This window comes from Melospiza melodia, chromosome 4, assembly GCF_035770615.1.
Source record: "Melospiza melodia melodia isolate bMelMel2 chromosome 4, bMelMel2.pri, whole genome shotgun sequence".
Classification (NCBI taxonomy): Eukaryota; Metazoa; Chordata; class Aves; order Passeriformes; family Passerellidae; genus Melospiza; species Melospiza melodia.
The window spans coordinates 22,362,149-22,374,847 of record NC_086197.1 but is presented as its reverse complement, the minus strand read 5'-3'; the positions used below and the strand labels follow the sequence as shown (position 1 = coordinate 22,374,847).

General features: G+C 44.3%; 1 protein-coding gene across 3 annotated transcripts in view; it reads left to right on the top strand.

Annotated features, from left to right (window-relative positions):
* Positions 1-706: 706 nt before the first annotated feature.
* Positions 707-12,699, top strand: part of SCUBE1 (signal peptide, CUB domain and EGF like domain containing 1) — a 190,308-nt gene continuing 178,315 nt past the window's right edge. For all 3 annotated transcript variants that reach the window (XM_063154261.1, XM_063154262.1, XM_063154260.1), the window contains exons 1-2: positions 707-885; positions 3,591-3,713. In XM_063154261.1, the coding sequence (XP_063010331.1) occupies positions 798-885; positions 3,591-3,713 (211 nt within the window). In that variant the 5' untranslated portion in view covers positions 707-797. The remainder of the gene's footprint in view (positions 886-3,590; positions 3,714-12,699) is intronic.

Sequence of the window (12,699 nt, the reverse complement as noted above, 5' to 3'; positions counted from 1 at the left end):
TTGGGGAGAGCATCTCCCCGGCCCGGGCCAGGTCCGCAGGGATCCCTTGAGGAGCCGTGGTTGACCGGAGTGAAGGGCTTGGAGGAGCAAACCGAGGGCTGGAAAGGCGGAAAGGCGCACTGGCCTCCGCAGCAAAGCCCTTAAAACCTGGAGGAAGCCAGCGGCTGGTGATGACCCGTGGCAAGCGGGAGCGGAGTTAGCCGAAGCTAGGAGGTAGGCAGGGGAGAGGGGAAGGCAGTGGAAAAACAAAAAGTTGTCCTTTAGCCTGAACCCGAGAAGGGTGAAGTATCCCTGGCCGCCGTTGCCAAGGAGATGGGCAGTGTCCGCCGGCCTGTCTGTCCTCACAGCCGCGCCGTGGGGGTGGTCCGTCCGTCCGTCTGTCCGTCCGTCTGTCCGGGCATCCCCTGGCGGCGCCCGCAGCGCCGGCCCCAGCCGCGGGGGGGCGCAGCGCGGACGGTGGCGATACTGCGGGGTCGCTGCGGGTCCCTGCGCGCTCCCTGTCGGGGCGGCGAGCCGGGCCGCTCTGCCTCGCCGGGCAGCGCCGCACGCCCCGCCAGCAGCACCGCCCGGCGCACGGGCCGGCTCCCCGGGGGCCGAGCACCCCCGCCCCGGGGCGGCGGGGCGCGGGGGCAGCCGCGGGGGCGGCTCTGCCCCCGGCCCGCCCCGGCACCGCCCCCGCCGCGGGAGCCCCGGCGAATCAGCGGGGCGCTGTCAGGGCGTCAGCGCCGGCGGCTCCGCGCGGCCGGCCCCGAGCGCGTCCCTTATCGCAGACAGGCACCGGGGATCGCATCATTATCATGGGCACTGTTTGCTTTTCGCGGCGCTGCTGTTTGCTTTTCGCTCTCGCCTGGGCCGGCAGGTTGGCGGGAGGCAGCGGGGGCGCAGGTAAGAAGAGGGGGCTCCGCCGCCGTGCCGCCTTCCCCAGGCGCGGGCGGCGCGGAGCCGCGGCCCCGGGGGGACCGTGTCTGTCCGCTCTCCTCTGCCCGCTGTAAGGTGCTCAGGGGGAGGTCACTTCTCGCTGCTCGTAGCGCCGAGGGGTTTGGAAGTTGCGGTGGGGAGGCGTTTTCTCGCGTGTTTGCCACAGCCGGAGCCGAGGGATTTCTGCAGGGAGAGATGGGGAAGAAAAAGTTACTTTTCTTGAGTGCCTACGAGATAAGTATGTGCTGAGCGCTGGAGACTCCGCAGAGCAAGCGTTGGCTGGGATATCTTAACAGGTTTTCCTTGTCTGCGCATTAACCCAAAGACCTGGTGTTTTAAACAGCGGCGCTCGTATCACTTTAATAGCTCTAATTATACTTTGTCTTTGCTTCGGTGTTTAAAAAAAAAAAAAAAAAAAAAGCAAACAAAAAAATCGAACACCCCCCCATCCTATCTGCTTTGGAATGTTGCAAGCCCGAAGTGATTTCTGAAAGAAATGCATGCAGGTTTTGAAGTTGTGCGATGAGAAATCTTTTAAGGTGAAGTACGAGCGGGGGCAGGCGTCGGGGGGAGGGAGGGGGGAGGGTGTGGAAAAAATCCCTGTTCCTCGGATAGAGGAGTTTAAATGTAACAAAATGAACAAAGTCAGCCTAGAAGTTCTTACAGTCCCACTAATGCAATGTGAGATGTGGAGCAGAGCAGGGGCTCATACTTGGTTTTGCCCTTTCATTTGACTCATTGGCATTCACGCCTGACTCCCAGGCATCCTCTGGTTGCTGTGAAATGTCCCCCTTGGCTCAATGCAGTTTGAATTTTTGACGGCATTATAAAGAGTCCAGCTGTCACTTTTGCTGATCTTGATGGGAGATGGGTGCCGGTTTAATGACTCAAAAGTATGAACCAAAGCATTAAAAAAAAACGCAGAGAAAACCCCCCAAAAACTTATTTTCTCTTTGTGCTTGACTGAATCTGTGCATGATCTGGGCAACACCTAAGCTAATTCACGTAAATCATAGCTAGATTTGAATTGGCTCAGCGGTAAAAATAAACGAATGGACAAGAAAGAAAGCAACAGATTACAGCAGCTCTGCCTTAGTCCGGAAAAGAAAATTACGACTCTCGATGTGCTGTTCCCCTCTTTCTCAAAAAACCCAAACAAAAAAACCTCTACAACAATAACAATACCGAGTCCGGGCAATTCTCTCTCTGGGATTCCAGAGGTGCCCCGCGGGGCCGCCCCGGTCTGCACCTCTCAGAGAAGTTCTCTGCTGTGTGCCATGCTACAATGTCTGCTTATTCTCTCCTCTCTAAATAGCCCCCTCCTGTTCCCGGTGACTTTGAAGGATCCGTGTGTTATCACTGGAGATGGCTGAGTGAGCACTTCTGAAACAATTAGCGTTAGGATTTCAAGCTCACAATAAAACTGTTTTCACTTTAGTGCACCTTTTGGAGGATCTGTTAATCTAATTGGCATGAAACCAACTGCACATGGCTCTCGCTGGATGCCCGTGTGCCTCCCTCCGCAGCACCCCTGTCTCCTCCTGACCATACAGCGGGGGCTATGCTCTGTGCAGCTCCCGGGTCCCTCTCCGGCTGCCTGCCCGTGTCCCCCCGGGAGCCCCCGATGTGGCTGTGGGGTGCGGCAGGGAGGAGCCCCTGGGAGCTGCGGGACTGACGGCCCGGCCCGGCCTGGCCGCTGTGCCCGGGCGCGGTGGCATCGCCGCCCCTGGCCTCGGGGGCAGCGGGTGCCGGTGTGCCCGGGCAGGGGCAGCTTAGGCAGGGCTGTAAGTGCTCCCGTGTTCTCAGCACACCCCATCCCTGAATAGGTCGGGAGTTTTTTTTCCCCCATGCTCACTTCATTAACATTCCCACGACTACCAGATCTCGACTCTGTCTCATCCTCCTCCCTCCCCATCCTCTTTAAGTGTGAAGGAGAGAACGAATGCGCGTCACTAAAATGTTTGTAAAGGCTTCCTACTCTGAAAAGAAGAAAAGTGGTCTGGGTCCCCCCTTTCAGAGTAGGGCATAACCAGTAAGGCACCCACCCGAGCAGGGGTCAGGACGGCTGCTGGCACTTTTTTCCCCCTAAATGTGTTACTCCAAGTAGATGATGTTATTGCAGGTTGCTTTCCTCCACTCTACCTTACCGAGTTTCATATGGTCTTCCATTTATTTATTATTTTGCTTCTCAGTAAAAAGTATTAATGTGGTTTTGCTGTTCAAATATTTCTTTTTCCCATTCCCCACCAGCTTAGTTTATTTAAACTAGGGTCTATCTTTATAAATTAAGAAAATCTCTGTGCTAGAACATGCAAGGGGTCTTTTTTTCTCCTCTTACATGTAATTTAAGCATTCTCTTGTTTTACTAAGATGTGGGTCTCCAGTACAAGACCTAAACAGCAGAAGCTAATTTCTAGTGTCTAAGTGTTTTATTCATAGTGCAGAAATATGAGACCGAGTCCCTCCAGCTCCGTGGAGCAGTGCTTATAAGCGACTTGAGGAGAATATCACGTTGTCTAGTTTAGTTATTTATCCTAAGATGTTCTCATTTCCAGCATGACACTGGTAAGGCAGGCAGGCAAACAGCTTCAAGGGGAATATCTATCCTTGCTGTTTTGTGGCTCTGGTCTCCCTTCTTATCTGTCCCCTTGGGGTTCCTTCTATGCTTCCAGATGTTGACGAGTGCGCAGAAGCTACGGATGACTGTCACATCGACGCAATTTGTCAAAACACGCCAAAATCCTACAAATGCATCTGCAAGCCGGGCTACAAAGGGGAAGGGAAGCAGTGTGAAGGTAAGGACAGATCGGCTCCTCTCCTGTCTCTTCTCCCCTCCCTTCTTTTATTTGTTTGCTCTTTGAAAGCTTTTGTAAATAGCTGAATTCCTGAAACGATTAATGCAGATTTACAGCTGCTTAACCTCAAATCTGGGTGTTTATTGGCAAGCATCCCCCTGCTGCTTTTGCTAATTATCCGGCACCGCAAACGTTGTGCCCGCCAGCCTGCTCTTAAGAATAAAATTGAAAAGAGGGTGTGAGGGGATGGCGTTCTCTGGTAGCACCAGTTCCTCCTGGGCAGTGGTGGGCCCACTGCCCCTGGGGCTGGAAGCGCTGCGCTGAACACATGGGTGCGGCCTGGGGATGGGATGGGATGGGATGGGATGGGATGGGATGGGCCGGGCCCCTGGCCAGCTCCCCAGCAGAGAGCGGATGGAAAGGACTCCATTGATTTCAGTCTGCCATTGATTTCCCCAGACAAGTCACAGAAGGTATTTTTCTGTACCTACTCAGACAGGACCCTGGAGTTTGATTCTCTTTGATACTCTACATGTGTCATGATTGTATAGTTCTAGTCCTTGGAATATTACTTTAAAAGGAAGCATTTCAGATTATTGCACTTATAACAGACTTGAAAAAACTTACTTTACTTCCCTATGTCTTCACAACAGTCTTGTAATTGAACAAGACCTAGCAGGTTTTATTAGGCTCTGTGTTCACTCATATTTTGGGTTTTACGCTCTTCATCTTGTCTGTTGAATCTCAGTGGAGAGATTCTCTGGTGAAAAGAACAAATATTGTAATCACAGCAGAATGCCTTACAAATAAAAGATGCAAGATTGTTACTTTTTCCCACTTGTAGATACTTAGTAGGTATAATATTTTCCTTCCAAGTCTCTCTCATTCTACAGCAGAATGCAGCTTTTTAAAAAACATCTATAACCAGTCCATTAAAAAGATTGAAGACCTAGAAATTAATTTGGTCTACAAAAATTTGAAATTGTGTATTATTCGCTGTGGACCTCCAAAATGTTTGTTCAAGTGCCCTCCAAAAGCATTTCTGTGGTTGTCATATTTTTCTGTCATGGGCTTAAATTGACAAATTCTGATTGTCCACCTTTTGGTGCTCTAGCATCTTTGAGCTGCTGTTCCTCTGGAAGCTGGATTTTCTTTCTTGCAAACAGGATAATCATTCAGCACCAGTTCTTTCTCTACTCATCCCTTCCAGGGAAAGAACTACGGAACTCTGAGATAATGTACTCAAGGCCGCAGCTGTGGAGGTTAGAGCATTCCCAGCACTGGTACTTCTTGTGTTGCTTTTCTACATTAAAAGTTTCTTTATGCTTTAACTATTCATATTTTAGTTGTTGAGCTCTGTTTAGCGGTAGATGTGGCTTATATTCATGCTTGTCTAATACACATATATCTCTGCCTGACTTGCCTTGGTTCACTTAAAAAAACCCTAAAAACCCCAAACTCAGTAAGTAGTAAAAAGCAAGAGTGATCCTTTTAATGATGTACAGAATAATGGAACATCTGTGTCTGATATCAAACTAATATCTAATAGAATTTAGTGTCTGATAAGCCTGATAAGTAAACTGGGACAGACTGCAAAACTGCATGGATGTTCAGCTTTAGTCAGGTAATATAAGCTGTCTAAACCAGGTGTTACTGTGCATGACATATAACATTTTTTCCTACAATATTATGTCAGCAGTTCCAAAGATTTTGCATTGGTTCCATGTCTTAAATTGGTAATTAATACCAAATTTTGGTAAAAGCAGAAAGCTTCAGAAAGGGTCAGTGGCAGGTCTAAGATCTGCCTCAGGCGTACTGTACATGGAAAGTGGGTTATTTTGCATCTTGAGGTTAAGTATTCAAAACCTATGGAAATAAACAGACTAGCTTACTTGATTGGTATTTAGTATTTTGTCACAAGACAACCTCAGTGATCAGCTGTTAGAAGTTATCTTATAAGATAAAAGTGACTGTTAACAAAGATGAAACCCACTGGATTGTTTTTGTTGTGCTAAAACTAAAACTGGGTCATTAAATAATTCTTGTCTTGATTTTAAAGTCCAGTCTTTATAACTGGGCTTTTCAAAATAAGCCTTTTGATCAGTGAAGCTAGTTACCTGTGAGAAAAAGATTTTGTACAGATAATGAGCCTCTTTAACTAAGTTTGCAGCAATCAACCAGTGTTGCTTCATTGTGAAGAACATTGAGTATATAATAACTAACTCACTTATAGCCCAGGCTCTCTCATACAGCCAGATTTTACTAAGTGAGTAGAATTGCCATTTGTGCAGCACAGTGAGCTTAAAGACATGCTATCAGATTCATTCTGATAAATTTTAGTGAGCTGCCAGTTTAGGTTGTATTGAGGCATTGCAATTAATTTAGCAAGGTGCATGTTTGTTTATTCTAAGTGGTAGTCTTAAATATTGCTTTTGTTCACTGAAAATCCATTCTAGAGTAAAGGGTAGAGTATGGGAAGTAACATTTTTTGGATGATTCTGAGGAGCACATATTTGTACAAATGTGTCCAGTATATCAATATTTATTTGTGTACTCTTGTGTATTTATTCATAGTTTTTCAAAACAATGGAATCCTTAGATCAGTGCAGTAAATGTGGAGCCCAGCCACTTTGCTCATGTTTGCTGCTGTGAGCTGAAGGGTGGGGAGAAATGCATATGACACAAATATTCCTTTAAGGACATGTGAAGAACTCTAGAAGCAATTATATGGAAATGAAACATTTTCCTGACAGTCTGTTAAGTTTCATCAGTAGGGAGTTTCTTTCTGAGCTTTGATTTTCTCTCAAAATGTCTTTTGGCTTGGGTTTCTCCAGAGTTTGTGAAGATTAAGGATGACTTGTCAGTTCACAGATCTTTTTCTTCTTTTATTTTTTTTCTGGCCAGCTTTCTTGCCTGAACCACTTGACCTGTTTCTTTCCACAGAGCACAGTTGTTTCTCCAGACAGAAGAGTTCCTCATTCTTCTTGTATCCTGTCTTCTGCTTCACTCTGTAGATTTCAGTTGACCTTTTTCTTTCTTTAAGATATCTGTTATGCTTTGTAAAGCCTCATGGTCAGCATTGCCATGATATTTTCCCATATCATGTAATGGATCAATATCCCTTTGAACACAAATTCTCTAGCTGGCATTTTCATAGGACAGAATAATGTGTCCAACCCAGATAATCTTTAAAAAATAATTCTCTCTTTCTAGTCAATATACAAAATCCATTTATTCACAATTAATTAATTTACTTGCCCTGCCACACCTGCTATTACCTAAGAAGTCTTCTCCGTTGTGATTTTAGTCAGGATCTGAAGTGCAGCAGACTGGATTCAGCTGCAGGCATGATCTTTCATGATCCATAGGACTTAGTTCTTACCTTCTCAACATTGAATTTTGGCTTCCTCACTGGTTGATATCTCAACAAAATTGTGTTGAAGGAATGGAAATTCCAGAAAGTTCAAAAGGATTCCTGGTCCTGGGGTTGACGGGGTGTTCCTTGTCTCCAATGCAATGTTGTGTGTTTGCAGTTATAGGATATTCTGTCATTGAACTGTGTAGGAAGGGGTTTAGCTCTCAAACCCAGTTTTTTACCCCATACTACTTCTCTGACTACTCCAAACTCTCATGCCATTAATGGTTACAATACTCTGTATAGTTGTTGGTTTATGTTTACCTATGCCCATTTTATATCCAGTTAGTGTTAAGTTTATTTTATAGGTTGATTTTTTTTTTCTTAGCCTACTTTTTATTCTCAGTGGGACTGTAATTTCAGTGAGTTCCTCTGGCTGTTGGTTTTTTCCTTTTGGATTATACTTTACATGTAGGACCCTTAAGACATGTTTATTGGGACCTGTTACTTCTGAATTGTTAAACTCTACTCAGTGCTTTCCCATATTGACTGAGATTTTCCTCTTGGAGCATTTTTTCAACTGTCTTTCATGGTATTTTCAGACTTCTGCTTCAGTTCTTTTAATAATTTATCTCATACAGCTGTTACAATGTTTCTTGAACTTTTTGTGCAGAAGTGTTCACAATTTTCAGCTGGACTTTCTCCCTTTTTTTTTTTTTTTTTTTTTTTTAATTCTCCTGTGAAGCTTCATCATGTTATTGATGGATTTCTTGCTGAGGGCAACATATACATACCATGGCAAAGTGTCCTGGTAGAGTCTGCCCTGGGAGGGTGATTTTCAGATTTCTGTTCACTTTGGAAATTTGTGCTATTGCAACAGCAGTTCTGCTCAACTGCTAGGTGAGTGGGATTGTGCAGTTCTAGAGATTTAAGTCGGTCACGTGTTCATGTATTTGTAGTCTTTTTCTTAATGTAAATAATCATTCTAGATAAATAGGGAGGTGATGGTGATAATCTGCAATAAGGGCCTTTATTCTTGATTGCCCCAGTGGCAGCACCTCACTGGGTTTAACCATGGTACAATCTCAAAATAAACCATTCCTGCCTCAGTCACAGGTATATTCAGTCTCTGCATATGTCCATTTGGAAGCACAGACCAATTGTCCCTTCTGAACAGGCATTATCATCTTCAGTAGTTTTGTGGATGTGAAGCCAAGTTTCTACTCACACCTGTTTGTTAGATCTGTTTTTAATGGATTTTAAACAAATCTAAGCAATTGGAAAAACCTCTCATCACTTTCATTTAAATAATAATGATTGACTTTCCAAGCTTGACTTAAAACTCCTCTTATAATTTTAATCTTGTTGACCTGTTTTATCTTTCGTTTCCTTAAGAAGCTCATTCATGGTTTCCCTCATTGGGTTTTCATTTTATTATGGCCTTTGAAATACCTGTTGAGTTCTTCTCATGCTCTTCAAAAGTGAATCCAATATTGTGACAGGGCTGCTCTGAATCAATCGATTTGGAAACACAGAACTTTCCAGACTTCTCATTTCCCAGCTCCCAGTCCAGTATCTCATACAAGAGCCTCCTTTTGTCTGCAGGGATAAGTAAGGCACTTCTGGATGTCCTTTAAGTGGAACAATGATCCCATTTCTTTTAAGAGCTCCGTGGTGTCCCATCCATCCACTCTCAGCAGTTCTTTCTTAAGTAAGTCATCTTCATCAATGATGTCCTGGGAGAGCTGGAACACTGCTGGGTGTCCTTTGGTTTCTGAAACTTGGGCATCTTGATGCTTGCACAACTCTAGTGAACTTAGACTTGTTCTGTCTGTCTCTGCAGAATAACAGTAATACCACTGAACAAGGCAGCTTAAGTGACTTCTGATTGATGATTCTTCCGATTGCAGTAGAAGGTGAATTAATACTTTCAAGGACTCCCTTGGTCTCCCCAAATGAGGTCTGCAGGGGATATTAGGTGCTGAAGCTGCTGTGCTTTCTGGGGTTACAATACCTTGACAGATGGTGCTCACGTCTCGTGTTGAAGTTCATGTCACCCTCCCCTAAGGCCGTGCTCCAGATGATGCCTGGTGCTCCAAGTCTGTCCTGCTGGATTTGTGAGGTTGGCTTGCACAGACCATCTGAGCACAGAGCAGCACGCTCTGCCACCTCCAAATTTTATGGGGATTTCTATTCCAGGATCAAATCTTCCTTCCCAGTTTGATTCACACAAATTATGGCTTTACTCTGGATGAGCCTCTGTGCTGATTTCACTGAAAGCAGCTTTCACAATGAAGCTGCTTTCAAAAAATGAAGGAGAGAGAATATAAACTAGCTTATTTGATTTGAGCTGGTAACTGCTTTTTTATTTTCACTTATTGGGTAGATTGATACATTTTATTTGGTTTAGGTGGATAAAAATGTTCACAGAACTGAATTCTGAAGCCTTCTGTATCTCTGCTTTTTTCTTTCTCCTTTTTTGTTTTAATTGTCTAGTACTATTTAATACTCAATTTTGACTTGTTAGTTTTCTAACTTGCATCAGGAGATGAATTTTCTTGGGAGATGGAGAAGTGGAGAAATAGCTGCAAGTAAGAAAATACTTCTGAGAACATTCTGTATTAAATCAGAATTTTATTACAGCCTAAGTGAATTAACAGCTTATGATAACTTTTTTCTTTTTCCTCCTTCATGCTTCTTTCTGTTCAGTGAATAGGGCTTTTGTTTTGGTCCGAGTTGAGCCTTGATTTTATTTATTTATTTATTCAAATTGCTTTAGTTTCCCAACTTTGTTCAGTAGTTCATCCACTAAAACCAGAATATCCCTTAGCTGGGCTGACATGCCCTGTTTAACTGCTCCCAGGGCCATCAGTCCCCATGTGTCATGAACCCTATTGTTTTCTCCTCTCCCTTTTCTTCCCTACCCTGTCCTACCTCTCAGAGCTGCTTTTTGACAGCCCATAATGCTGCTTCAGTGAACAGCTCCCCCGGTGGTCCACTTTGGAAATCTTCCATTTTGACTTAGAAAAAGAACTTTCGCTCCAACTTTTTTTTTCCTCTCCAGAATGCTTCTTGGATACAAATATCACTATATTTTGCATAAACAAATACCATCCCGTATGAAATATGGGCCTCATTCTTCAACAGCATTACATGTAATTCTCAATTTGGAAAAAAGGAGGTTTTTTTCCAAGGACACTTCTCTAAATAGTTGATAAGCTCCCTGTCTGCTGGATGGTCTATGGGTACTCTGGGAACTTATTTATAAAATTTCATCAGGCCCAACAGTTGCTAAGATGCAGAGCCCAGGGAGGCCTCCTGGGGTGATATAAACTTGGTATTTAGAAGGAACTTCTTTCCACCCAGATACACAATGTAAATTAACTGCCAGGAAAATTATAATGAAATGAAGGAGCATAAATAAAGTGTACTAAGCTCAATAGGTCTGTCCTTCTTTTGTCTTCATTCATTTTACATCTGCCAGGTACTACCCAGTTTTCCTTGTTTTCCCACCCATCACCTTTACTTCTGGTGCAGTCCCCTTTCCTTGCAGTCTTCATTATGTTGTCTTGTGTATTCTGTTACTCACCTGTCTTTTAGCCTTGTCATTTCCCTACTGCAAACCCCACTTCTCTTTTGTTCTTTTCTCATGTATTTTCAATTATTTCATTTAGCTTTCCTTCCCCTGTCCTCTCAGTAGCTTGCTGCAGTTACAGCAGTGTTTTTCTGAGAGCCAGTGTCACAGCAAGCCCACTGGGCCAGGAGAGCTGGCAGCTCTAAGTGCCCCTTACTGGTCCTTTCCCTTGGGTTTTGTCTTTAAGTCAAAACAGCTACTACCAGCTCTCTTTTCTTGCTTTTTCTCCCCTTTCTCCACCTCTTTCCTGGCCCCCATCCACAGCTCAGAGCTCACCTGTTCCTCAGCACCTTCCCTGCTGTTGCCACCCTCTGCAGAGCCATGGCTCTTCTCTCGGTGTCTGGCTGGAAAAACATCTTAGCCTGGCTGATTGCCATCATTTGTTAGCTCCCCTTTGGTTATGGGCACTGTCTCCATGTGTGTCTTCACTGCCCTGCTGAAATACACATTCTTTGTTTGGAGGCTGATGCAAGACATGGTCAGGGACCCTCTGCTGGGGTGATGGCAGAGGAGGAGTTAGGGAATGTGACCTCCTGCTGCTCCCTTGCCCAAAAAGGCTGCACTAATGCTGCTTCTGTCTCCTCTGCATTTGAGCCAGGCAGCATCCACTCTGCTCATTAGCACCCGTGCTGGCAGGACACTGTGGAGGAATGGGAATGATGGATGGTGGGCACCTGATGATGGATACCTGAGGATGGTGGGTACAGCCTCTGCACCCATGGTACCAGTCCCAGGCTGTTCTAGCCCAGGATAGCTGTGAGCCCTAAGTGCAGGCCAACCTCAGGCAGTCCTGAGATGGAACCTCAGGCAGTCCTGAGATGGAGGACGGATGGCAGGAATCTGTAGGGAAAACGTGCATGGAGTCTGGTGGCAAAAGTAGTACTCCCTCTGCACTGGTTTAGGAAGCTCCTTTTCCTTGATGCTGCTTTTTCTTTTGCACAAGGGTGGTTGATGTGGGGCTAGTCTGTGGAGAATATCGCTGAAATAATACCCCCAAAATGCCCTGTAAGCATTTCTGCACTGAAAAGTCAATGAACTGGGACATAGAGGCTGAGACTCATGGCTGGGAGAAGGTGGTGGTGAATAAGGTGAACAGATTTCCTAATCTGGTTTAGTTTCTGGAGCCATTGTGGTGTGAAACTACAGCATAAGATTGAACAAAGCATCTACCAAGAAGGACGTTTTGGAAACTTCAGCTGCCTAAATTTCAGCAGATGCCTGTTGAGCTTTGGATTTATTATGTTCTTGGAGGAGGGGAAGGGGTTAATGAATTTTTAGATGGGTAGGTTTTTTTTTTTTGGCAAATTTTCAGCTGTAATTTGACCATCTTATTCTGTCCTGAGAAGTCTCTTGAAAGGTAACTCCCTGACACCTTATTAGAAACGAAATCTGACAGTATTAAATCTGTTGAAGCAGTTGAGGAAATTTTTTTTTTTAAACCTAGCAAAGCAGTGATTTTTCCATATAATCCCTTTAGGAAAAAAAGCTAATTTCCTGGAGTTTTTTCCCTTAGTTTGTTTTAGCATATATATATTTGTTTTTAATTTCAACTGAAAAAAATTACCTTCTCTAAAGCAGATACCTTGCAAGAAAAAATGTAGTTCATACATAAATGTTTGGCAGAGTTATAAGAAAGTGAAGATAGGGTCTGACAGACCCCCTTGAAATTTCAAGACTTTTCTTCACATTTAAGATGCTGAGCAAAAGGAATACCCTTACATTACAGTTGGAAGAATTTTTTTTGTTTAAGTGCCATGAATCACCTGAGTGCTCAAGCCTGTGTTTAATCTTAAGAAACTGTTACCTTTTAAAGTAATTATGTGTAAGTGCTTTATTAAATTGAAGCTGCTGCCTTATTTTATGTTGTAGTGCTGCTTTTCTGGAGCCTGTAGAAGGTCACAGTTTTTCTTTCAGTGACCAAGGAATTAAAAAAAATCTGGATCATTTAAAAAGGTGATTTAAGACCTTGATCTTGCACATGCTTTAGACCTAAACTT